Source organism: Nerophis lumbriciformis, linkage group LG05 (genome assembly GCF_033978685.3).
Source record: "Nerophis lumbriciformis linkage group LG05, RoL_Nlum_v2.1, whole genome shotgun sequence".
Lineage (NCBI taxonomy): Eukaryota > Metazoa > Chordata > Actinopteri > Syngnathiformes > Syngnathidae > Nerophis > Nerophis lumbriciformis.
Window position 1 is genome coordinate 6812126 of NC_084552.2, and position 27221 is coordinate 6839346.

The 27221-nt window shown below is 42.8% G+C and overlaps 1 protein-coding gene across 1 annotated transcript in view; it reads right to left on the reverse strand.

The window, feature by feature from the left end:
• The window catches only part of cdk17 (cyclin dependent kinase 17), a 140384-nt gene that overhangs the window by 21417 nt on the left and 91746 nt on the right, over positions 1-27221 (reverse strand). The window contains exons 3-11 of the mRNA XM_072913135.1: positions 21715-21897; positions 14613-14746; positions 12631-12756; positions 10078-10134; positions 9848-9962; positions 4166-4260; positions 4044-4106; positions 3859-3982; positions 3674-3794 (exon numbers count right to left, since the gene is read on the reverse strand). Of these exons, the coding sequence (XP_072769236.1) occupies positions 3674-3794; positions 3859-3982; positions 4044-4106; positions 4166-4260; positions 9848-9962; positions 10078-10134; positions 12631-12756; positions 14613-14746; positions 21715-21897 (1018 nt within the window). The remainder of the gene's footprint in view (positions 1-3673; positions 3795-3858; positions 3983-4043; positions 4107-4165; positions 4261-9847; positions 9963-10077; positions 10135-12630; positions 12757-14612; positions 14747-21714; positions 21898-27221) is intronic.

Consider the following 27221-nt stretch of genomic DNA (forward strand, 5'->3'; position numbering starts at 1 on the left):
TCATACACCCTCAAAATAACACACACCCTGCTCATCATACACCCTCAAAATAACACACACCCTGCTCGTCATACACCCTCAAAATAACACACCCTGCTCGTCATACACCCTCAAAATAACACACACCCTACTCGTCATACACCCTCAAAATAACACACACCCTGCTCATCATACGCCCTCAAAATAACACACACCCTGCTCGTCATACGCCCTCAAAATAACACACACCCTGCTCGTCATACACCCTCAAAATAACACACACCCTACTCGTCATACGCCCTCAAAATAACACACACCTTGCTCGTCATACGCCCTCAAAATAACACACACCCTGCTCGTCATACGCCCTCAAAATAACACACACCCTGCTCGTCATACACCCTCAAAATAACATTTTGTCACCAAAACATCAATTGACCATGTACATTGTGTAACATGTATAATAATACTTCATGTACGTTGTGTAACATGTATAATAACAATACTTCATGTACGTTGTGTAACATGTATAATAACAATACTTCATGTACATTGTATAACATGTATAATAACAATACTTCATGTACATTGTGTAACATGTATAATAACAATACTTCATGTACGTTGTGTAACATGTATAATAACAATACTTCATGTACGTTGTGTAACATGTATAATAACAATACTTCATGTACGTTGTGTAACATGTATAATAACAATACTTCATGTACATTGTGTAACATGTATAATAACAATACTTCATGTACGTTGTGTAACATGTATAATAACAATACTTCATGTACGTTGTGTAACATGTATAATAACAATACTTCATGTACGTTGTGTAACATGTATAATAACAATACTTCATGTACGTTGTGTAACATGTATAATAACAATACTTCATGTACATTGTGTAACATGTATAATAACAATACTTCATGTACATTGTGTAACATGTATAATAACAATACTTCATGTACGTTGTGTAACATGTATAATAACAATACTTCATGTATGTTGTGTAACATGTATAATAACAATACTTCATGTACGTTGTGTAACATGTATAATAACAATACTTCATGTACGTTGTGTAACATGTATAATAACAATACTTCATGTACGTTGTGCAACATGTATAATAACAATACTTCATGTACGTTGTGTAACATGTATAATAACAAACTGTACAACATTGTTATTGTAAGAGAGAACACTGAGGAACTCTTTTTCTAGCGTACGAACACATTAGCATGCTACGGTATTAGCCGTAAAAGCTAACTACAGAAAGAGATAAGCTAGCTTCTACAACAACACAAACACACTAGAGTGTGTAATACACAACACTGTGATACAACACCAATCTGTAGTGAGTGAAAAACATGAACAATCATATTACAGTATCTGTAAAGTATTATTTCATGTTTAGTTTGTACACAGCTAGTATGTACAGTAGTTGTAATAACACACATGATGTGTATCATGATCAATATAAAGTGTGACACACTCCATGGACACTTGTTTGTCTGCTCCAGCTGGCGAGGGATGTTTTTTCTGCTTTATTTGGGAAAGCAATCCATTTATGTCAAAATAACATGGCTTCAAAGTCCACATTTATAGCGTCAGTTACTTTCACCTCACTCTCTCAGTTTCCGTCTGCTCCAACAACTCTCTCTTCTTTCGTGCTCACTTCTAGAAGCAGTAGTTCATTCTCAGTATATTCAGCTTCAAAAACATAAGGTTGTGAATCCTCATTTGTCCAAAAATAGTTGTATCTGTTGTTAGTTACCAAGTCTGCCATGATTAGATAATACACTTGCATTTGTTTCCTGAAGTCGTGCACAGTTGTTGCCGGAAGTCAGAAGTGTGTTGCTATGGAAACGGAAATAAATCCGCCGAGAAATGAGTTCGGACAATAATTAAAATGATCAAAATAGAGTAAATATTGTACATATTACATATTGTTACTACATTATATATATACTTGCAGTGTGTATATTGTACATATTACATATTGTTATGAAGGTGTCTGTTACTACATTATATATATATATTTGCAGTGTGTATATTGTACATATTACATATTGTTATGAAGGTGTCTGTTACTACATGATATATATACTTGCAGTGTGTATATTGTACATATTACATATTGTTATGAAGGTGTCTGTTACTACATTATATATATATACTTGCAGTGTGTATATTGTACATATTACATATTGTTATGAAGGTGTCTGTTACTACATGATATATATACTTGCAGTGTGTATATTGTACATATTACATATTGTTATGAAGGTGTCTGTTACTACATGATATATATACTTGCAGTGTGTATATTGTACATATTACATATTGTTATGAAGGTGTCTGTTACTACATTATATATATATACTTGCAGTGTGTATATTGTACATATTACATATTGTTATGAAGGTGTCTGTTACTACATGATATATATACTTGCAGTGTGTATATTGTACATATTACATATTGTTATGAAGGTGTCTGTTACTATATTATATATATACTTGCAGTGTGTATATTGTACATATTACATTTGTTATGAAGGTGTCTGTTACTACATTATATATATACTTGCAGTGTGTATATTGTACATATTACATATTGTTATGAAGGTGTCTGTTACTACATTATATATATACTTGCAGTGTGTATATTGTACATATTACATATTGTTATGAAGGTGTCTGTTACTACATTATATATATATATATACTTGCAGTGTGTATATTGTACATATTACATATTGTTATGAAGGTGTCTGTTACTACATGATATATATACTTGCAGTGTGTATATTGTACATATTACATATTGTTATGAAGGTGTCTGTTACTATATTATATATATACTTGCAGTGTGTATATTGTACATATTACATATTGTTATGAACGTGTCTGTTACTATATTATATATATACTTGCAGTGTGTATATTGTACATATTACATTTGTTATGAAGGTGTCTGTTACTACATTATATATATACTTGCAGTGTGTATATTGTACATATTACATATTGTTATGAAGGTGTCTGTTACTACATTATATATATACTTGCAGTGTGTATATTGTACATATTACATATTGTTATGAAGGTGTCTGTTACTACATGATGTATACTTGCAGTGTGTATATTGTACATATTACATATTGTTATGAAGGTGTCTGTTACTACATTATATATATACTTGCAGTGTGTATATTGTACATATTGTTATGAAGGTGTCTGTTACTACATTAGTGTGTATATAAGATGTTGACTGAGGGTTTTGAAGTTGTTTAGAGACTTTGAAGGCAACAACAGTGACTAGCTGCACCATCCAATGGACTTTAAAGTCCTACAAACAAATAAAGAGGTCTTATAATGATTGTGAACGGCAGGCAGAAGCCCTCCAATAAGTGCAGTTGTGCTTTGAAGGAGCCTTGCAGCGTGCAGCTCTTTGTTCCATGCATGTTGCCACCAAAGCAAACCACTCACCACACTTTTCTTTTCACTCTGGTTTGCGGTAGCATGAGCCATCTTTTGCTTGCTAGGTGTGCAAATCTTGGCTAAGGAACTAAGGAGAAGTCTGCAGCTAAAGAAGCTCCTGGGGTCCAAACATAGAAATGGTCTGCAAGAAAAATTGGCCTACTTTGCCAAGTCAAACAGGGCGAGGTTCCTACCACATGTCAATCTGTGTGGAATACTCGGACGATCCCAGCAGAACATCAGGGGGCCGGTACCAAAGAGTCACCACCTCGTTGGAGTAGGTTTTGGTGGGGACCGACTTTGCCCTGGCCAGACCTGCCCGCCCATTGACAGAAATTAGGATGATGAAAATAAATCCAACATTTTGGATTCCCCTCACCAAAATCAGCCAGTTTGAGCTCTCCTTTCTCATTGATGAGCAGGTTCTGGGGCTTCAGGTCCCTGTGGAGGACTTTCCTCTTGTGACAGTAGGACAGCCCACGCAAAATCTGGAACAAGAAGACCTGAAATAAAAGATGGAGGTTAGAAAAGAGGAGGAAGAAGGAGCTGCACAGTTCTTCCCACCTTCACATTGTGCATGCTCATGATGTTTCCACAGTCGTCCATGTACTGCTTCAGATCTTTATCCTGCAAGGTACACAATCACTAATCAACATGCAGGCTCAAGTGCACATCCAGACCCTTACCAGGTACTCAAACACCAGCGTGAGGCTCTTGTCAGTGTGCACGATGTCGTGTAACGTCACAATGTTGGCGTGTTTCAGGTCCTTCAATAACGATACTGCAGAGAAGAACAGGCAACTGTATCGTCATCATCCTTTAGTAGCACAAATGCTTTTTAGAGGGTATGACGTCATGTCCCTCTTTCTTCTTGGAGACTTCATGGACACGATGGCCAAGCGGTTCAAACAAGTGAGAGTTTGAGCAGCAAATGTCAGATAGTTTTTTTGTTCTTGGGTGTTCCAGCGGTTGAAATAGAGAGATAAGAAAGATCTTTCATAGAGTGCCCAAAGAAGTGCTTCATAAAGGTCATTAAAAATATCCCTTGCATCATCTTGTGGAATACAATCGGAACATGCTCGTGTCCGCAGAGATCACTTTGTAAAATGTTTGTTTGAACGTCTGTGATGCAATGCAGTTGTATTAGTAGTGTTTGAGAGCACAACTAAACTAAGGCTGAAACGACGCGTCGACGTCATCGGTTACGTAAATACGTCGACGCCGTTTTTGTGCGTCGGCGCGTCGCATATTTACGTCACACTACTGTCATGGCGGAGCGCAATGCAGACGATGCGAGCGAGGGGAAAAAAGCACGCCAAAAGTCGTCAAAAGTGTGGGAGTATTTCAATAAACGGCCTAATAATGTTGTTGTATGCACACTGTGTCGAGCGGAAATGGCCTATCATAGCAGCACAACGGCTATGAACGAACATTTGAAAAGAAAACCCCCGACAGCGTTCTTGCCATCACCATCAACAAGTCAATCGTCCGCGTGCGTATACGTTGTCATTATTACACAAAAACATGAATGTGTCATTTGTATCTGCGTTGTAAATTCATAAACTAAAGCACCGTTTGGTCTGAGAGGCGCGTTTGGCGTGCCTGTTCAGTGTTTACAAAGACGCGCTCCTCTTTAACGCTGTGGAGAGGCGGCGGCGGCGAGCGAGCGGCGAGGCGGGGGGCGCCGGGAGCGACGCCGCAAGAGACAGGGGACGACGAGCGAGCGAGGAAGAGGAGCTGAAAAGCGAGGAAAGAAAGAGAAAAGAGTTGGAAGAGAAAAGACTTTGTGTAAAATTAAAAGATTGTAAACCTGGCAAAGCCGTCTGGCGTTCAGTCTGTCGGTCCTGAAAGAACCCCACGGCACAAGACGTGTCACAAACGCTAACGTTAATTAGTTGTGCAAATACCTTTTACAACATTAACAGTTACATATACTATGTACAAACCAACAATTAACTTTCACTTTAATCATACTATCATTGTTGTGTTATTAAGCAAAATAAGCAATACTTTTACTTTTGTTGAAATGTTTACACTGTACACTTTTTTGTATTGGATGTTTAGCTTTATTTTTGCACATTTTAGCAAATAAGCAATACTTTTACTTTTGTTGAAATGTTTACACTTGTTACAGAATATTTCCGTTTTGCACTTTTTTGTATTGGATGTTTATCTTTATTTTTGCACATTTTAAAGCAAAATAAGCAATACTTTTACTTTTTAAATGCTTATACTATTCCAGAATATTAAGATTTGCACTGGATGTTTACTTTTATATTTGCACATTAAAAAGCAAATAAGCTACTTTTAATTTTGTTAAATGTTAAAAGTTTTAAATGTTTACATTGTTACAGAATATTTTGTCATGTTGTTGTCAATGTTGACTGAGTGGCCATACTTTTTTTTTTGTAAATAAAAGCCATGCCTTTTGAAAAAAACTGGCCTACATTTATTTTTTCCTCTTCATTTTAAATAAAAAAAATAATCGGTAAAAGGAAAAATAATCTATAGATTAATCGAAAAAAATAATCTATAGATTAACCGATTAATCGGAAAAATAATCTATAGATTAATCGATAGAAAAATAATCGTTAGCTGCAGCCCTAAACTAAACATATAGAAAGTGTTGTTTTGTGCTTGCTATGTCGAAATAGAACTAGAAGACCTGCTTGTGCTAATTAACTAACTCATGCTAAGTCCTTGTAATAATAAATATTGTCATTGTTGCTCCTTATTTTCATTCTCCATTTTCATTACAGAAACTACAAGTTTAGTTGTTGTTGTGTGACTTATTCCACAGGAGGACCACATTGTAGCATCTTTGGTGCTATTTGTTAGCATGAAGAAAATATCCTTCATAAAGTAGATGAATACATCTCAACAAGTGAATGTTGATATTGCTAGCAAACATCTACAGCTGAATAAGGAGACAGAACATCAACTTCACAGCATAAAACATCTACTAATATTTGTAGCAGGAAATCAACTGCAAACAAACTTTCATCACAGCAGCACTCGTTATGTCAATCAAATATGTTCCTTAGCCATGCAGCAACTTTGTCTTTCATCATTCATGTTCAATTTGTGGAGTAAAGACATGATGTGCTCTTCTCTAAAGTGTCAAATGAAGTGATGTAGTAGTAACCTCTTGGGGATGATAAATGCTTTAAATATGTTTTTCTTAAGAGTGTAAAAATCCACTCCATCCATTTGGAATATTTATTTCATGATCGTTTATAAATTTGCTCTTTAAACCTTTCAAAATACGCCCAAACCTGCACGGATTGATGTAAATCCCCAGGAGCCTCCTGGGGCTCCTCCAGACCACGGCCTAAAACCTGCAGGTGCCTCCAGGTCACGTGACTGCAACACACCTACACAGCACCCTTAAAGGGCAACTGCACTTTTCTATGTTGCTTATCATTCGCAATCCTTATGCAAGACAAAAACACATATGTTTTTCTTTTTTATGCATTCTAAAACGTAAATAAAGGTTAGCAAAAGTCAGCTAACAATGGAGTCCCTTGAAGTTGCTCTATTTTGCTTATAAAGCGCTCTAAAAAAACCTCCATAAACCTTTTATATACACGCTGTAAGTATATATTTAATGTAGAAAATTCATAATAATGTGTAATATTTACACATTTTGCTCATTTTAAGCATATGGCTGTGCAATCATTTCACAGAAACATCACAGCATTCACTTTTCCTTCAACAACAACAAGACTACTAATCATGGCAGACTTGATGAGAGACAACAAAGACTACTTTGATGATCCAGAAACTTCTATTTTTGAGCCTGAACATAAGGAGGATGATCTACAAGTTTTAGAAGCTTCAGTATTGCTCAGTAACAAGATGTAGTTTGTATGGGATGTTTATATCTTCCCCTTTACATGAAGAATTAATAGTAATCCTCATGCAGGTAAGAAAAAAAGGAAAAGAAAAAAACAAGCGTCTTTTGGTGTCGTTCTAGCCATCTTCAGGCCTAAGTTGGATGTCAAAGTGGACCAACTTGTGGGTTTATGTCCACAATCTTCTCCTATCCAGGTGAGAGACATGATTTATCATCTACAATTAACTTTCACCAACTCAGAGGCCATGCAGCAGCTCAATATGTCAATATAGCAGCATAAGCTAGCTACCTCTCTGTGATCACGGCGCAGCTAAAAGTAGTTCCTCGGCATTAGCACTTATAATAATACTTGTTAATATTCAGGTCACCACATGTAAATGGAGTATTGTTGGTGGTTTTTGGATGTTTTTTTTAATGCACTTTATGGGCGTAATGGCGTACTCCCATTATCTGCATTGTTAGCCACCTCCTACTTGCCATATTTTACGAGTTAGAATGCATAAAAAAAGAAAAACACGTATGTTCTTGTCTTATATAAGGACAAGAAATGCGGACGGGCGGTATAGCTCGGTTGGTAGAGTGGCCGTGCCAGCAACTTGAGGGTTCTAGGTTTGATCCCCGCTTCCGCCATCCTAGTCATTGCCGTTGTGTCCTTGGGCAAGACACTTTACCCACCTGCTCCCAGTGCCACCCACACTGCTTTAAATGGAACTTAGATATTGGCTTTCACTATGTAAAGCACTTTGAGTCACTAGAGAAAAAGCGCTATATAAATATAATTCACTTCACTTCAGTGGATTTAGGGCTAGACAATATGGCCTATAACAGTGGTTCCCAACCACCGGGCCGTGGATCAATTGGTACCGGGCCGCACAAGAAATTAAAAAAAAAAATATATATATATATATTTATTTTTTTATTTTTCTTACATTAAATCCACATAAAAACACAAGAGACACTTACAATTGGTGCACCAACCCATATAGATCAATACAGTCTGCAGGGATACAGTCCGTAAGCACACATGATTGTATTTTTTTATGACAATAAATACAAAAATAAATTAAAGCTGCAAGCAGCGTTGGTCGGGCCCGCGTATTTGGCAGGTGCTAGTCCTAAGTGTCCCAATACTTTTGTCCAGTTTTCGTCCCAAGTGTCGCAATACTTTTGTCCAGTTTTCGTCATAAGTGTCCCAATACTTTTGTCCAGTGTAGGTGTCCCAATACTTTTGTCCAGTGGTAGTCATAAGTGTCCCAATACTTTTGTCAAGTTGTAGTCCCATGTGTCCCAATACTTTTGTCCAGTGGTAGTCATAAGTGTCCCAATACTTTTGTCTACTTTTAGTCCGAATTGTCCCAATACTTTTGTGTAGTGTACCTACCTTGTCTGCATTGTGTGGGCACGCTGGTGCTGCCTGCTTTTAAGCAGCCATCTTGAAAAAACAGCAGCATCAGCGCAGAGGTTCTTTGAAGGGTCATAAAATCAAAACCGGAGCAGGTATCAAAACTCTTTCGCCAACTTTTAATCAGAAGGGTTCAATCTCTCTCCTGTGTTAGTTTGAAGCCGAAACAACAAACGCGCTCAGAGGAGATAATGTTTGAAGAAAGGTGACCGGTTTTTACAAAAATTTAGTTTTGAAGGGGGAATAGCAAACTTCCTGTTGATTTTTGCTGGGGGTTGTCAATTTATGAAATGTAGGTCTAAGTGAGACCTACATAGAGGTTTTTGTTTCATGTCTCTCCGACCTTCCCAGTGGGAGTTACAGGCAGTGTTGTCATTTTTTTTCTTCCGAGGAGCAGTTTTTTCTGCGTTTTATTCAAAAATTGCGCTAGAGCGCAATTTTGAGATTTGGGGTTAGGTTTTTTATAAGATCGCAATTTTTGACAGTCCTGATGTGTGCGTTCAGTTTGGTGAGTTTTGAAGCGTGTTAAGGGGGTCAAATTACAGCTCAAAGAGGCAAAAGTTACTGTTTTTAGTACTTTTTTGTCCTGAAGGGGGAATTGCCAACTTCCTGTTGATTTTAGCCCAACAATGTACTATTATGAAATGTAGGTCCAAGTCAGACCTACATAGAGGTTTTTGTTTCATGTCTCTCCGACCTTCCTAGTGGGAGTTACAGGCAGTCTAGTTTTTTTTCCCTAGGGGGCGCTAGAGCGCAATTTTGAGTTTTGTGGTTCGTTTTTTTTTTTTAAAAAGACAATTTTCGCAGGTCCTGATGTGTGGGTCAAATATGGTGAGTTTTGAAGCATGTTAAGTGGGTCAAATTACAGTTTAATGTGGCGGCGGAAGAATAAAGAATAAAGAATAAAACCTTACAAATTCAATAGGTCCTTATGTCCCATTGCATATACAATGGGCCATGCGGGCCCTAAAAATACCCCACCCCGGTCCGTGGGACACATTTTCAAGCATTGACCGGTCCACAGTTACAAAAAGGTTGGGGACCACTGGCCTATAACGTAGATTGTGATAATGATATTGTAAGGTTATGAAATGAACATGATTGGATAACCTTCTCTGATGGCGGTGCATGGCGCTCCCTCCTCGTGCTCCAAGCGGATCTCCTTCAGGGCCACCAGGTTGTCGGTCAGCTTGCTGCGGCCCTTAAAGACGGTGGCGTAGGTTCCCTACATGCACATGGAGGTGTTATAGCGGCCCTTAAAGACGGTGGCGTAGGTTCCCTACACGCACATGGAGGTGTTAGAGCGGCCTTGGCCTGCTCACCAATGCTTCTTTTCTCACCTCTCCCAGTTTGTCCAGCTTAATGTACGTCTCCAACTTGCCAAAACCGATCTCTGACTGTGAAAAGATCATGAGGAGTTTTCACTTCCTTACAAAAACATGATTATATGTTAGAATATTTATCAAGGGTAAGCTTCCTTGATAGCGGCCTGCCTTTCAGCAAGACCTGAATATATCAAGAACATTAACATTACTGTGTGCTATTATTCATTTCATTACTTTCAAATGTTGAATATATGACTCAGATTGTCATACACATATTAACCTGCTCAGTGGTCTAGTGGTTAGAGTGTCCGCCCTGAGATGGGTAGGTTGTGAGTTCAAACCCCGGCCGAGTCATACCAAAGACTATAAAAATGGGAGCCATTACCTCCCTGCTTGGCACTCAGCATCAAGGCTTGGAATTGGGGGTTAAATGACCAAAAATGATTCCCGGGCTGCTGCTCACTGCTCCCCTCACCTCCCAGGGGGTGATCAAGGGTGATGGGTGTGTGACTATCATGGGTACTTTAACTTTAAGGCTGTCAAAAAAAAAAATCGATTTATGAATGAATTACAATTCTTATTTTTTAACAATTCTTAATTATTTCATTATAATAACGATAAAATAAATCAATAAAAAAAAAAGACATTACCAGCCACTTTATTAAATGTTTGGGTAAAATTCTATTAAACAAAAACTAGTTTGAGTAATATAGAAATGTATCAGAACTGTTTATCTACTCTATGGAGGAATGTAGTTCATCATAGAACTGACACCCAATGTTATTAAAAAGTATTGATTTTGAATCCAGAATTGTTTTAAATCAAGAATCAAACATTTATCCACAATAATCAAATCAAATTGTGTGTTGCCCAAAGATTCACAGCCCCAATATAAACATATACACATACATATATACATATACATATACACATATATACATATATATAGTCATATACATATATATATAAATACATACGTCTATATACATACATATATACACACATACAGTATATATACATACATTCCTACATATACATATATATATATATATATACCCACGCCAGGAAACCAGCCAAAAAAGAACAGAAAACGGAACGACATCATCTGGTACAACCCCCCATACAGCAAAAACGTCTCAACGAACATTGGACACAAATTCCTCAATCTGATTGACAAACACTTTCCCAAAGACAACATCCTAAGAAAAGTATTCAACAAGAACAACATTAAATTGAGCTACAGCTGCATGAACAATATACGACAAATCATCTCAAACCACAACAAAACAATTGCAAATGAGCCGTCGGCCCTCAGACAGAGCGACTCCAAAACCAACAAAGGATGTAATTGTCGAAAGAAACCTGATTGCCCTCTCAACGGGGGGTGCTTACAAACATCAGTTGTCTACCAATCTAAGGTAATACGCAAGGACATTAACACATCCGACACATATGTAGGATTAACCGAGGGAGAATTCAAAACCAGATGGAACAATCACAAGGCTTCTTTCAGGAACAAAAACCTGCGAAATACCACAGAACTCAGCAAACACATTTGGGACCTCAAAGACAATAATGTTGAATATTCAATAACATGGCAAATTCTTGCATCCAGCACACCTTACAATAGTGGTAATAAAAGATGCAACCTATGCTTGAAAGAGAAACTGTTTATTATTTACCGTCCAGACCTGTCATCCCTCAACAAGCGCAGCGAAATTGTAACAACATGCCGCCATAGACGGAAACACCTCCTAGGTAACACATGAGCCAATCACCACGCCCCTAGGCCAGCCTGTACCCACCCACTCTGTGCCCTATATAAACCATGGTATGCGAATGCTCCCATTAAAATCTCCTGACGATTGAGGGTACCCCCCTCATGAAACAGGCCTGTAGAGATGAAATAGTCTTGTGATTTTTTTTCCCACACATACATATATATATATATATATATATATATATATGTATATATATATATATATATATACACACACATACAGTTTATATAGATAGATACACACAGTGTATATATATACACATATATATACATATGTACACATATATAAACATACCCATGTATGTATATATACACATACAGTATATATATATATATGTATAAAGGAGAATGTACAGAGTCTGATGATGAGCATCTTTGACTGCTTAAACAATGCAAGCAAGCACATGTGACGTACATGACATTAATACACCTAGATTTCCGCCTCCTGCTGGGCCAGTTGCCATGGCAACAGGCCCAGACTGCTGCCAGGGCTGCGAGCGCTGTGGGGCGATAGGAAAAGGAGCCCACACAAATAGGTACCAGCGATGCTAGAGCACACACAAATAGGTACCAGCGATGCTAGAGCACACACAAATAGGTAGCAGCGATGCTGGAGCACACACAAATAGGTAGCAGCGATGCTGGAGCACACACAAATAGGTACCAGCAATGCTGGAGCACACACAAATAGGTAGCAGCGATGCTGGAGCACACACAATTAGGTAGCAGTGATGCTGGCGCATACACAAATAGGTAGCAGCGATGCTGGAGCACACACAAATAGGTACCAGCGATGCTCGACGTGAGCGGCGGCTGAGTGGCTGGTCAAAAGGTGGGCTGGTGAGCTGCATCTTCTCCAGGTAGCCATCAGGAATGCGTATGTCAGCAGGCAGAGACAGTCGCTTGTTGAGGTCCTGTGAAGAAGAAGAATGTTACAGTATGTCATGTCAACTAGTTGTTGAGGTCCTGTGAAGAAGAAGATAGTTATGTCATGTCAACTAGTTGTTGAGGTCCTGTGAAGAAGAAGATAGTTATGTCATGTCAACTAGTTGTTGAGGTCCTGTGATGAAGAAGATAGTTATGTCATATCAACTAGTTGTTGAGGTCCTGTGAAGAAGAAGATAGTTATGTCATGTCAACTAGTTGTTGAGGTCCTGTGAAGAAGAAGATAGTTATGTCATGTCAACTAGTTGTTGAGGTCCTGTGAAGAAGAAGATAGTTATGTCATGTCAACTAGTTGTTGAGGTCCTGTGAAGAAGAAGAATGTTATGTCATGTCAACTAATTGTTGAGGTCCTGTGATGAATGTTTTTTAGCTGCTTGATGTTTATGATTGATGACAAAACTTTAAGGAGGTTGTCACGGAAGTAAACAAGGTAGCACTTTCACATACTCTATACATCCAATGATATGATTATTGATTATACATCATATATATATATTGTTAGTTGACATGCAGTCCAGCTGGGTGGAGAGGCAACAATGGTCTGATGACACGGGAGAGAGAGAGAGAGAGAGAGAGAGAGAGAGAGAGAGAGAGAGAGAGAGAGAGAGAGAGAGAGAGAGAGAGAGAGAGAGAGAGAGAGAGAGAGAGGGTCAAGGCTAGACCTGGACTGTAGAGAGAGAGAGGGAGGGAGAGGGAGAGAGAGAGGTCAAGGCTAGACCTGGACTGTAGAGAGAGAGAGAGAGGAGAGAGAGAGAGGTCAAGGCTAGACCTGGACTGTAGAGACAGAGAGAGAGAGAGAGAGAGAGAGAGAGAGAGAGAGAGAGAGAGAGAGAGAGAGAGAGAGAGAGAGAGAGAGGGGAGAGAGGGTCAAGGCTAGACCTGGACTGTAGAGACAGAGAGAGAGAGAGAGAGAGAGAGAGAGAGAGAGAGAGAGAGAGAGAGAGAGAGAGAGAGGGAGAGAGGGAGAGAGGGAGAGAGAGAGGTCAAGGCTAGACCTGGACTGTAGAGACAGAGAGAGAGAGAGAGAGAGAGAGAGAGAGAGAGGGAGAGAGAGGGTCAAGGCTAGACCTGGACAGTAGAGACAGAGAGAGAGAGAGAGAGAGAGAGAGAGAGAGAGAGAGAGAGAGAGAGAGAGAGAGAGAGAGAGAGAGAGAGGGAGAGAGAGGGAGAGAGGTCAAGGCTAGACCTGGACTGTAGAGACAGAGAGAGAGAGAGAGGGAGAGAGAGAGGGTCAAGGCTAGGACTGGACTGTAGAGAGAGGAGAGAGAGAGGTCAAGGCTAGAACTTGACTGTAGAGAGGTAAAGAGAGAGAGGGTCAAGGCTTGAACTGGACTGTAGAGAGAGACGAGAGGGTCAAGGCTAGAACTGGACTGTAGAGAGGGAGAGAGAGAGGTCAAGGCTAGACCTGGACTGTAGAGACAGAGAGAGAGAGAGAGGGAGAGAGAGGGTCAAGGCTAGACCTGGACTGTAGAGACAGAGAGAGAGAGAGAGAGAGAGAGAGAGAGAGAGAGAGAGAGAGAGAGAGGGAGAGAGGGAGAGAGAGAGGTCAAGGCTAGACCTGGACTGTAGAGACAGAGAGAGAGAGAGAGGGAGAGAGAGAGGGTCAAGGCTAGGACTGGACTGTAGAGAGGGAGAGAGAGAGGTCAAGGCTAGAACTTGACTGTAGAGAGGTAAAGAGAGAGAGGGTCAAGGCTAGAACTGGACTGTAGAGAGAGAGAGAGGGTCAAGGCTAGAACTGGACTGTAGAGAGGTAAAGAGAGAGGTCAAGGCTAGACCTGGACTGTAGAGCTGTGCTAGTGTTTGTGTAGGCGGGCTCAATGTTCACCTCCATGGAGATTCGCCGGTGGACTCTGTTCCTCAGACACACTCCTGTTGGGGACTGAACCTCGTCAGACGACGTCCCTGACGCTTGGTCGCTTTCTCCATCCGATCCCATCTTCAGGTTCTCGTGCACAATGTCTGGAAGAGAACACATCCATTATCTCAAAACATCTACTTTCACCATGTACTAGGCCACTGAGCAGGTGCTAGGCCACTGAGCAGGTACTAGGCCAATGAGCAGGTGCTAGGCCACTGAGTAGGTACTAGGCCACTGAGCAGGTGCTAGGCCACTGAGTAGGTACTAGGCCACTGAGCAGGTGCTAGGCCACTGAGCAGGTACTAGGCCACTGAGCAGGTGCTAGGCCACTGAGCAGATGCTAGGCCACTGAGCAGGTGCTAGGCCACTGAGTAGGTACTAGGCCACTGAGCAGGTACTAGGCCACTGAGTAGGTACTAGGCCACTGAGCATGTGTGTGCAATGCAGACACCTGGGATGTCTGCATGGAAACAAAGTACATCTTCATTCATTACTTCTTTGGTCCAGACAACTTTCTTTCTTCAACTTCAAAGTTCCCTTTTGTCACTGCTGCTCATTGACATAATTCCTTCCCCACTAAAAATAAACTACATTTTTTTCACTTCTCTCATGACTTATATTTAGTTGAGCTTTTCACAAACATCCTTTTATATCTCCTCTATCTTTCACTTTCAACCTCCTTTTCACTTTCACAACACACACACATATATACATGACTCCATCATCTCCTGCTTCTTCACAACACACATTATTAGGTTTCTCATAGTCATTCACATCGACGTCCCACTGGGGTGAGTTTTTCCTTGCCCTTATGTGGGCTCTGTACCGAAGATGTCGTTGTGGCTTGTGCAGCCCTTTGAGACACTTGTGATTTAGGGCTATATAAATAAACATTGATTGATTGATTGACTCCAAAGACATGCACCTGGGGATAGGTTGATTGGCAACACTAAATTGGCCCTAGTGTGTGGATGTGAGTGTGAATGTTGTCTGTCTATCTGTGTTGGCCCTGCGATGAGGTGGCGACTTGTCCAGGGTGTACCCCGCCTTCCGCCCGATTGTAGCTGAGATAGGCTCCAGCGCCCCCCGCGACCCCAAAGGGAATAAGCGGTAGAAAATGGATGGATGGATGGATGATTGATTGATTGATTGATTATTCACAAATAGTTCATCTCTATAGCCATTGCTTTACAACATGATCATCTTTATACTTAAACAATCACAATGTGATTATGGTGCACCTAAAGTGCCCTGCTTTTATATTCACATTCCTGGGTCTGGGCCAAGGTCCAGAGCGAGGTCCAAAAGAACCCATCCATCCATCCATCCATCCATCCATCCATCCATCCATCGTCTTCCGCTTATCCGAGGTCGGGTCGCGGGGGCAGCAGCCTAAGCAGGGAAGCCCAGACCTCCCTCTCCCCAGCCACTTTGTCCAGCTCCTCCCGGGGGATCCCGAGGCGTTCCCAGGCCAGCCGGGAGAGATAGTCTTCCCAGCGTGTCCTGGGTCTTCCCCGTGGCCTCCTACCGGTCGGACGTGCCCGAATCACCTCCCTAGGGAGGCGTTCGGGTGGCATCCTGACCAGATGCCCGAACCACCTCATCTGGCTCCTCTCCATGTGGAGGAGCAGCGGCTTTACTTTGAGCTCCTCCCGGATGACAGAGCTTCTCACCCTATCTCTAAGGGAGAGACCCGCCACCAGGCGGAGGAAACTCATTTCGGCCGCATGTACCCGTGATCTTGTCCTTTCGGTCATAACCCAAAGCTCATGACCATAGGTGAGGATGAGAACGTAGATCGACCGGTAAATCGAGAGCTTTGCCTTCCGGCTCAGCTCCTTCTTCACTGCAACAGATTGATACAGCGTCCGCATTACTGAAGACGCCGCCTGTCGATCTCACGATCCACTCTTCCCTCACTCGTGAACAAGACTCCAAGGAACTTGAACTCCTCCACTTGGGGCAAGATCTCCTCCCCAACCCGGAGATGGCACTCCACCCTTTTCCGGGCGAGAACCATGGACTCAGACTTGGAGGTGCTGATTCCCATCCCAGTCGCTTCACACTCGGCTGCGAACCGATCCAGTGAGAGCTGCAGATCTTGGCCAGATGAAGCCATCAGGACCACATCATCTGTAAATAGCAGAGACCTAATCCTGCAGCCACCAAACCAGATCCCCTCAACGCCCTGACTGCGCCTAGAAATTATGTCCATAAAGGTTATGAACAGAATCGGTGACAAAGGGCAGCCTTGGCGGCGTCCAACCCTCACTGGAAACGGGTCCGACTTACTGCCGGCAATGCGGACCAAGCTCTGACTCTGATTATACAGGGAGCGGACCGCCACAATAAGACAGTCCGTTACCCCATACTCTCTGAGCACTCCCCACAGGACTTCCCGGGGTACACGGTCGAATGCCTTCTCCAAGTCCACAAAGCACAGACTGGTTGGGCAAACTCCCATGCACCCTCAAGGACCCTGCCGAGAGTATAGAGCTGGTCCACAGTTCCATGACCAGGACGAAAACCACACTGTTCCGTCTAAATCCGAGGTTCGACTATCCGGCGTAGCCTCCTCTCCAGTACACCTGAATAGACCTTACCGGGAAGGCTGAGGAGTGTGATCCCACGATAGTTGGAACACACCCTCCGGTTCCCCTTCTTAAAGAGAGGAACCACCACCCCGGTCTGCCAATCCAGAGGTACCGCCCCCGATGTCCACGCGATGTTGCAGAGTCTTGTCAACCAAGACAGTCCCACAACATCCAGAGCCTTAAGGAACTCCGGGCGGGTCTCATCCACCCCCGGGGCCTTGCCACCGAGGAGCTTTTTAACTACCTCGGCAACCTCAGCCCCAGAAATAGGAGAGCCCACCACAGATTCCCCAAGCACTGCTTCCTCATAGGAAGACGTGCTGGTAGGATTGAGGAGGTCTTCGAAGTATTCCCTCCACCGATCCACAACATCCGCAGTCGAGGTCAGCAGAACACCATCCCCACCATACACGGTGTTGACATTGCACTGCTTCCCCTTCCTGAGGCGGTTGATGGTGGACCAGAATCGCTTCGAAGCTGTCCGGAAGTCGTTTTCCATGGCTTTCCTGAACTCCTCCCATGTCCGAGTTTTTGCCTCCGCGACCGCTGAAGCCGCACACCGTTTGGCCTGTCGGTACCTGTCTGCTGCCTCCGGAGTCCTATGAGCCAAAAGAGCCCGATAGGACTCTTTCTTCAGCTTGACGGCATCCCTTACCACTGGTGGACACCAGCGGGTTCTAGGATTACCGCCACAACAGGCACCAACCACCTTGCGGCCACAGCTCCAATCGGCCGCCTCGACAATAGAGGTACGGAACATCGTCCACTCGGACTCAATGTCCAGCGCCTCCCTCGTGACATGTTCAAAGTTCTTCCAGAGGTGGGAATTGAAACTCTCTCTGACAGGAAACTCTGCCTGGCGTTCCCAGCAAACTCTCATAATGCGTTTGGGCCTGCCAGGTCTGTTTGGCATCCTCCCCCCACCATCGCAGCCAACTCACCACCAGGTGGTGATCGGTAGAAAGCTCCGCCCCTCTCTTCACCCGAGTGTCCAAAACATGAGGCCGCAAATCCGATGACACAACTACAAAGTCGATCATGGAACTGCGGCCTAGGGTGTCCTGGTGCCAAGTGCACATATGGACACCCTTATGTTTGAAAATGGTGTTTTTTATGGACAATCTGTGACGGGCACAAAAGTCCAATAACAAAACACCACTCAAGTTCAGATCCGGGCGGCCATTCTTCCCAATCACGCCTCTCCAGGTTTCACTGTCGTTGCCAAAATGAGCGTTGAAGTCCCCCAGTAGAACGAGGGAATCACCCGGGGGAGCACTCTCCAGTACTCCCTCGAGTGAATCCAAAAAGGGTGGGTACTCTGAGCTGCCGTTTGGCGCGTAACAGTCAGGACCCGTCCCCCCACCCGAAGGCGGAGAGAAGCTACCCTCTCGTCCACTGGGTTGAACTCCAACGTGCAGGCTTTGAGCCGGGGAGCAACAAGAATTGCCACCCCAGCCCGTCGCCTCTCACTGCCGGCAACGCCAGAGTGGAAGAGAGTCCAGCCCCTCTCAAGAAAACTAGTTCCAGAGCCCTTGCTGTGCGTCGAAGTGAGTCCGACTATATCTAGCCGGAACTTCTCGACCTCGCGCACTAGCTCAGGCTCCTTCCCCCCAGCGAGGTGACGTTCCACGTCCCAAGAGCTAGCTTATGTAGCCGAGGATCGGACCGCCAAGTGCCCTGCCTTCGGCTTCCGCCCAGCTCGCACTGCACCCGACCTCTACGGCTCCTGCTATGGGTGGTGAGCCCATTGGAGGGGGACCCACGTTGCCACCAGGCGCTCGCCATCGTGCCCCACCTCCGGGCCTGGCTCCAGAGGGGGGCCCCGATGACCCGCGTCCGGGCGAGGGAAATCTGGGTCCTTTGTTCGTGTTCTTCATGGAGGTCTTCGAGAACCATGCATGAATAAAATAGCAGAGCGTCTTGTGGCAGATAATTAAAGAGTGACTTTTTGTAGGACTGCACTGCATTGCAAAAAGATGAAAGTCATAGTTCAAAAAGGTATTATTTCTTACGATAACAGATAAAGCTGCCTACTTTAAGTATTATTTACTAGGAGTGTCATGACCCAGTGTGGACCACTCCCCTGTGACCTGGATGGAGTTCTCCTACAACCCTCTGCTGGCCCTCAGTGGACTGGACTCTCACATGACTATGAATACTTTGATGTGGGTTCAGACCAGTGATGTCATTGTGCTTGTGCAGCCCTTCCAGGCACCTGGGATTAAAGAGGAAGTGCACCTTTTATGGAATTGAGCTATTGTTGACAATCATTATGAGAGACAAGAACACATATGTCTTTTTTAGGGGGGGGTTTAAAGATGAGTTGACCGTTCAAAACCCTCCTGCAAGTATATATATATATATATATATATATACATATATATATATAATGTAGTAACAGATACCTTCATAACAATATGTAATATGTACAATATACACACTGCAAGTATATATATAATGTAGTAACAAACACCTTCATAACAATATGCAATATGTACAATATACACACTGCAAGTATATATATAATGTAGTAACAGACACCTTCATAACAATATGCAATATGTACAATATACACACTGCAAGTATGTATATAATGTTGTAACAGACACCTTCATAACAATATGTAATATGTGCAATATTGACCTTGTTTTGATCATTGATTTCCTCCGCGCATTGATTTCTGTTTCCATAGCAACACACTTCCAACTGCTGGCAACATGTGTGTTCCCACTTCCACAAACGAAGGTGTGAGTGTATTATTATCTAATCATGGCAGACTTGGTAACAAACAACAAATACAACTATTTTTGGACAAATGAGGATTCACAACCTTATGTTTTTGAAGCTGAATATACTGAGGATGAACTACTGCTTCTAGAAGCGAGCACGAAAGAAGAGTGAGTTGTTGGAGCAGATGGAAGCTGAGAGAGTGAGGTGAAAGTAACTGACGCTATAAATGTGGACTTTGAAGCCATTTTATTTTGACATAAATGGAGTGCTTTCCCAAATAAAGCAGAAAAAACATCCCTCGCCAGCTGGAGCACACAAACAAATGTCCATGGAGTGTGTCACACTTTATATTGATCATGATACACATCATGTGTGTTATTACAACTACTGTACATACTAGCTGTGTACAAACTAAACATGAAATAATACTTTACAGATACTGTAATATGATTCACTACAGATTGGTGTTGTATCACAGTGTTGTGTATTACACACTCTAGTGTGTTTTGTGTTGTTGTAGAAGCTAGCTTATCTCTTTCTGTAGTTAGCTTTTACGGCTAATACCGTAGCATGCTAATGTGTTCGTACGCTAGAAAAAGTGTCCCTGCCTGGATGAAGGTGAGGGTGTGGTTTGGGTCACAACTAAATCCTGGACTGTCCCTGCCTGGATGAAGGTGAGGGTGTGGTTTGGGTCACAACTAAATCCTGGACTGTCCCTGCCCGGATGAAGGTGAGGGTGTGGTTTGGGTCACAACTAAATCCTGGACTGTCCCTGCCCGGATGAAGGTGAGGGTGTGGATTGGGTCACAACTAAATCCTGGACTGTCCCTGCCTGGATGAAGGTGAGGGTGTGGTTTGGGTCACAACTAAATCCTGGACTGTCCCTGCCCGGATGAAGGTGAGGGTGTGGTTTGGGTCACAACTAAATCCTGGACTGTCCCTGCCTGGATGAAGGTGAGGGTGTGGTTTGGGTCACAACTAAATCCTGGACTGTCCCTGCCCGGATGAAGGTGAGGGTGTGGTTTGGGTCACAACTAAATCCTGGACTGTCCCTGCCCGGATGAAGATGAGGGTGTGGATTGGGTCACAACTAAATCCTGGACTGTCCCTGCCTGGATGAAGGTGAGGGTGTGGTTTGGGTCACAACTAAATCCTGGACTGTCCCTGCCCGGATGAAGGTGAGGGTGTGGTTTGGGTCACAACTAAATCCTGGACTGTCCCTGCCCGGATGAAGGTGAGGGTGTGGATTGGGTCACAACTAAATCCTGGACTGTCCCTGCCTGGATGAAGGTGAGGGTGTGGTTTGGGTCACAACTAAATCCTGGACTGTCCCTGCCCGGATGAAGGTGAGGGTGTGGTTTGGGTCACAACTAAATCCTGGACTGTCCCTGCCTGGATGAAGGTGAGGGTGTGGTTTGGGTCACAACTAAATCCTGGACTGTCCCTGCCTGGATGAAAGAGGTCACCACAGATCTTTGTGTCCAACATGTTGATCAACGAGAGGCTGCGTCGTCATGGCGATTGTGGAGATTGTACACCTAGGTGGTGGCCAGTCAGTTGGCACCAGCGCCAAGGTGGGAGGAGCCTTGAAAATATCAGGGTAGGACGACGGAAATGTCACAGCAGTGACACTTCCTGTTTGTTTGTCACCACATGCCATCTGTTCTCTCAACCTGACACTTCCCTTTCTGACTGACTGTGTGTGTGTGTGTGTGTGTGTGTGTGTGTGTGTGTGTGTGCCTCACCCAAGCGAGTGCCGTTGCGTGGTATGGCCATGAAGGACCCCAGGGTGCCAGTGATGAGAGTGACAGAGTGAGGTCGTCGCAGTGGAGTCTTCTTGAAGGACACTGCCACTGATGCAGTGTACTGCTGCAGGAAGGACTGCATGCTGTGGGAGGAAGCAGGGCCACCATTCCTCATGAAAGGTTCTGGAAGGACACAAATATACATTTATAAGTTGTGTTATTGTTTGTGCTATGGTGCCATCTTTTGGACCAGTTCTACACTGATAAGTTGTGTTATTGTTTGTGCTACAGGGCCATTTTTTGGACCAGTTCGCTCCCCGCTGGTGCTGCAGTGTCCTTCTTTTTAGAGCTTTCAACCGGAAGTAGCAGTGCCGTTTCACTCTTATAGCCGTCCATAGCGTTTCTACTCAAAAGGATTCTTCATTCGTCACTCCAAGCAATGTTGGAGTGACGAATCTGAATCCTCCGTTGCTCCCTTGACATGTGGGGTCCCACAAGGCTCAGTTTTGGGACCACTTCTCTTTTCTATTTATTTACTTCCCCTGGGCTCAATCCTAAGAAAGCATGATATTTCTTTTCATTGTTATGCCGATGACACACAAATGTATTTTCCATTAAAGAGAAATCATGCCTCTTCAATACAGCCATTACTTGCCTGTCTTGAGGATATCAAGGCCTGGATGGCCCTAAACTTCTTAAATTTTAATGAAAAGAAGACAGATGTAATAGTGTTTGGACCTAGTGGTACCTGTGAGCTCCCCCCTGTTGACTTTGGCCCTTTGGCTTTGCACGTTAAGCCCATGGTCACCAACCTGGGCTTTCGTATTGACTGTGATTTTAAATTGGACCGTCAGATTGGTACAGTGGTGAAAGCCAGCTTTTTTTATTTACGTCAGCTGGCCAAGGTTAAAAACCTTCTTTCTAGGCAACAGTTAGAGACAGTAATCCATGCCTTTATTACATCTCGGCTGGATTACTGTAACTCTTTATATTTTGGAATTAGTCAGTCCTCCCTCTCACGTCTGCAGCTGGTCCAAAATGCAGCTGCCCGACTTTTAACTAACACAAGAAAAAGAGAGCACATTACTCCTGTTTTAGCCTCCCTCCACTGGCTGCCTGTGTCTTTTAGAGTCCATTTTAAGATGATCTTACTCGTTTTTAAATCCTTACGTGGTCTTGCCCCACCTTACCTCTCTGAGCTGCTCCATCTGTATGCCCCCACCCGGTCCCTCAGGTCAGCTGATCAGCTGATCCTGGAGGTACCCAAAACAAAGCGCAAGCTCAGAGGGGACAGAGCTTTCTCTGTTACGGGTCCCAAACTCTGGAACGATCTCCCTCTCCATGTGAGACAGGCCCCTTCTTTGGCTATTTTCAAGACCCTTCTTAAAACCCATTTTTATTCACTGGCTTTTAACCCAGCATGAGACTTTGAACTGTTTTTAGCTTTTAACTTTTTGAACTGTTTTTAACTTTTAAACTGTTTTTATCTAACAAACTGTTCTTAGGGTAATTTATATTTGCTTTTTAATTGTGTATTTTTATTTCTGTTTTAAATGTTATTTTTTAGTCTGTCCTTTGCCTCTATTTCTTTGTGGTGTACAGCCCTTTGTTTTTCAACTGTGCTTGTTTTTAAAGGGCTTTATAAATAAAGTTGGTATGGTATGGTATGGTATGTTTCTAAGTTTTACAAAATAACTACAACTATTATTACTTACTAAAGTGTGTTTTCATGTATATTTGTACATGCTATAAAACATTTAATGAAGTTTGCGTCGCTAGCATGAGCTAATATGCTAACATGTTTACGAGTATCTGTGTTAGTATTATTAACTTACAAACCCCGTTTCCATATGAGTTGGGAAATTGTGTTAGATGTAAATTTAAACGGAATACAATGATTTGCAAATCATTTTCAACCCATATTCAGTTGAATATGCTACAAAGACAACATATTTGATGTTCAAACTTAATTTTTTTTTGCAAATAATAATAATTAACTTAAAATGTCATGGCTGCAACACGTGCCAAAGTAGTTGGGAAAGGGCATGTTCACCACTGTGTTATATGGCCTTTTCTTTTAACAACACTCAGTAAACGTTTGGGAACTGAGTAGACACATTTTTGAAGCTTCTCAGGTGGAATTCTTTCCCATTCTTGCTTGATGTACAGCTTAAGTTGTTCAACAGTCCGGGGGTCTCCGTTGTGCTATTTTAGGCTTCATAATGCGCCACACATTTTCAATGGGAGACAGGTCTGGACTACAGGCAGGCCAGTCTAGTACCCGCACTCTTTTACTATGAAGCCACGTTGATGTAACACGTGGCTTGGCATTGTCTTGCTGAAATAAGCAGGGGCGTCCATGGTAACGTTGCTTGGATGGCAACATATGTTGCTCCAAAAGCTGTATGTACCTTTCAGCATTAATGGTGCCTTCACAGATGTGTAAGTTACCCATGTCTTGGGCACTAATACACCCCCATACCATCACACATGCTGCCTTTTACACTTTGACCCTATAACAATCCGGATGGTTCTTTTCCTCTTTGGTCCGGAGGACACGACGTCCAGTTTCCAAAAACAATTTGAAATGTGGACTCGTCAGACCACAGAACACCTTTCCACTTTGTATCAGTCCATCTTGGATGAGCTCAGGCCCAGCAAAGCCGACGGCGTTTCTGGGTGTTGTTGATAAACGGTTTTCGCCTTGCTTAGGAGAGTTTTAACTTGCACTTACAGATGTAGCGACTAACTGTAGTTACTGACAGTGGGTTTCTGAAGTGTTCCTGAGCCCATGTGGTGATATCCTTTACACACTGATGTTGCTTGTTGATGCAGTACAGCCTGAGGGATGGAAGGTCACGGGCTTAGCTGCTTACGTGCAGTGATTTCTCCAGATTCTCTGAACCCTTTGATGATATTACGGAGCGTAGATGGTGAAATCCCTAAATTCCTTGCAATAGCTGGTTGAGAAAGGTTTTTCTTAAACTGTTCAACAATTTGCTCACGCATTTGTTGACAAAGTGGTGACCCTCGCCCCATCCTTGTTGGTGAATGACTGAGCATTTCATGGAATCTACTTTTATACCCAATCATGGCACCCACCTGTTCCCAATTGGCCTGCACACCTGTGGGATGTTCCAAATAAGTGTTTGATGAGCATTCCTCAACTTTATCAGTATTTATTGCCACCTTTCCCAACTTCTTTGTCACGTGTTGCTGCCATCAAATTCTAAAGTTAATTATTATTTGCAACAACAAAAAAAAGTTTATCAGTTTGAACATCAAATATGTTGTCTTTGTAGCATATTCAACTGAATATGGCTTGAAAAGGATTTGCAAATCATTGTATTCCGTTTATATTTACATCTAACACAATTTCCCAACTCATATGGAAACGGGGTTTGTACATCTAGACATTCTTTTTGTATTGTTTCCCTTTCACAAATTCCTCAGTAAATTCAGCAAAACGTCAGCGTGGAGTTATTGGGTCTGTTTAGCTGATTGGAGAGCTAGCTTGCGCAGCTAGTGGCTCCATGACCATGACTTCTGTTTTGTTTGATCAGCCGTTTTACTGCCGTGTTACAGACACTGTTAGTAAACAATTAAGGTAATGTAATGTAAATAAACATTTATAAAATATTTCTGTGTAAATAACTCATTTCACAACCTATATATCTGCGACTTATAGTCTGGTGCAGCTAATATATGGAACATTATTTTTTTTCTCCTAAAATTTAGTGGGTGTGGCTTATAAAGTCTGGAAAATAGCGTAGTTGTCCTTTAAACAAAAGGCTGACCAAGCATGATAGCGGTTGCAATGTTAGCACAATAGCTCACATAGATAAGCTAAGTGTTCAAAGTGCAGGGCGGGGGCCATTTGTGGCTCGCATCTCCAGTTTTGTTGGCCTGCAACATGTTGGCTGGGAGAAAAAAAAAAATACTGGTAAAAATGTAAGAAAAAAGATGGAAAAGATGTAATGTAATGAACAAAATCTGATACAAAATTTGAAAAGTCAAAGTACAGGATGTTTGATGGATTTTAAAAAAAAGGCTACAAAGAGACATTATACAACCAAACTTAGAGCCAGCTTTGTGTTATTAATATTATTATTATTAGTCATAGTACCAAAATGTCAGATTTTCAAACGCTTTTTGCTCTTTTTTTCCAACAAAGCCTGAGCTGGCCTCCAAGCCGCACTTTGCACACCCCTGTCATAAATAACAATAGTACAAATTGTGTCTTTAATAATCAGCATTTTTTTCTCTCTACAAAATAAAACATTTTTGGTTATGGGGAAATAGTGCGAACACCCGTGGTGTGCACGACTGTAGATGTGACACTTGGACCAGACACACAGAGCAGGGTGATACACCTCCAATATGGACCAGACACACAGAGCAGGGTGATACACCTCCAATATGGACCAGACACACAGAGCAGAGTGATACACCTCCAACATGGACCAGACACACAGAGCAGGGTGATACACCTCCAACATGGACCAGACACACAGAGCAGGGTGATACACACAGAGCAGGGTGATACACCTCCAATATGGACCAGACACACAGAGCAGGGTGATACACCTCCAATATGGACCAGACACACAGAGCAGGGTGATACACCTCCAACGTGGACCAGACACACAGAGCAGGGTGATACACCTCCAACGTGGACCAGACACACAGAGCAGGGTGATACACCTCCAACGTGGACCAGACACACAGAGCAGGGTGATACACCTCCAACGTGGACCAGACACACAGAGCAGGGTGATACACCTCCAACATGGACCAGACACACAGAGCAGGGTGATACACCTCCAATGTAGACCAGACACACATAGCAGGGTGATACACCTCCAACATGGACCAGACACACAGAGCAGGGTGATGCACCTCCAACATGGACCAGACACACAGAGCAGGGTGATACACCTCCAACGTGGACCAGACACACAGAGCAGGGTGATACACCTCCAATGTGGACCAGACACACAGAGCAGGGTGATACACCTCCAATATGACGGACATGTGACTGTAACATGGCACCTTCAAAAGTAGAACGTTTTTCCTTGCTCTGATGTGGGATTTGAGCCCAGGATGTGGTTGTGGCTTGTGCAGCCCTTTGAGACACTGGTGATTTCGGGCTATATAAGTAAACTTTGATTGATTGATTGAAAGCAAACAGACTGGAAAGCAGGGACGCTGCAAAAGATGGATGTGCTTTATTTTGGAAGATCCTGGCACCTTCCTGCCAATCTCTTCAAAGTGTCAGTTGGAAAGAGCAGGTGATGCGGTGTTAAACAGAAGATGTTTACAGACACCTTCATACGACTAAACAGAAGATGTATACAGACACCTTCATAGGACTAAACAGAAGATGTATACAGACACCTTCATAGGACTAAACAGAAGATGTATACAGACACCTTCATACGACTAAACAGAAGATGTATACAGACACCTTCATACGACTAAACAGAAGATGTTTACAGACACCTTCA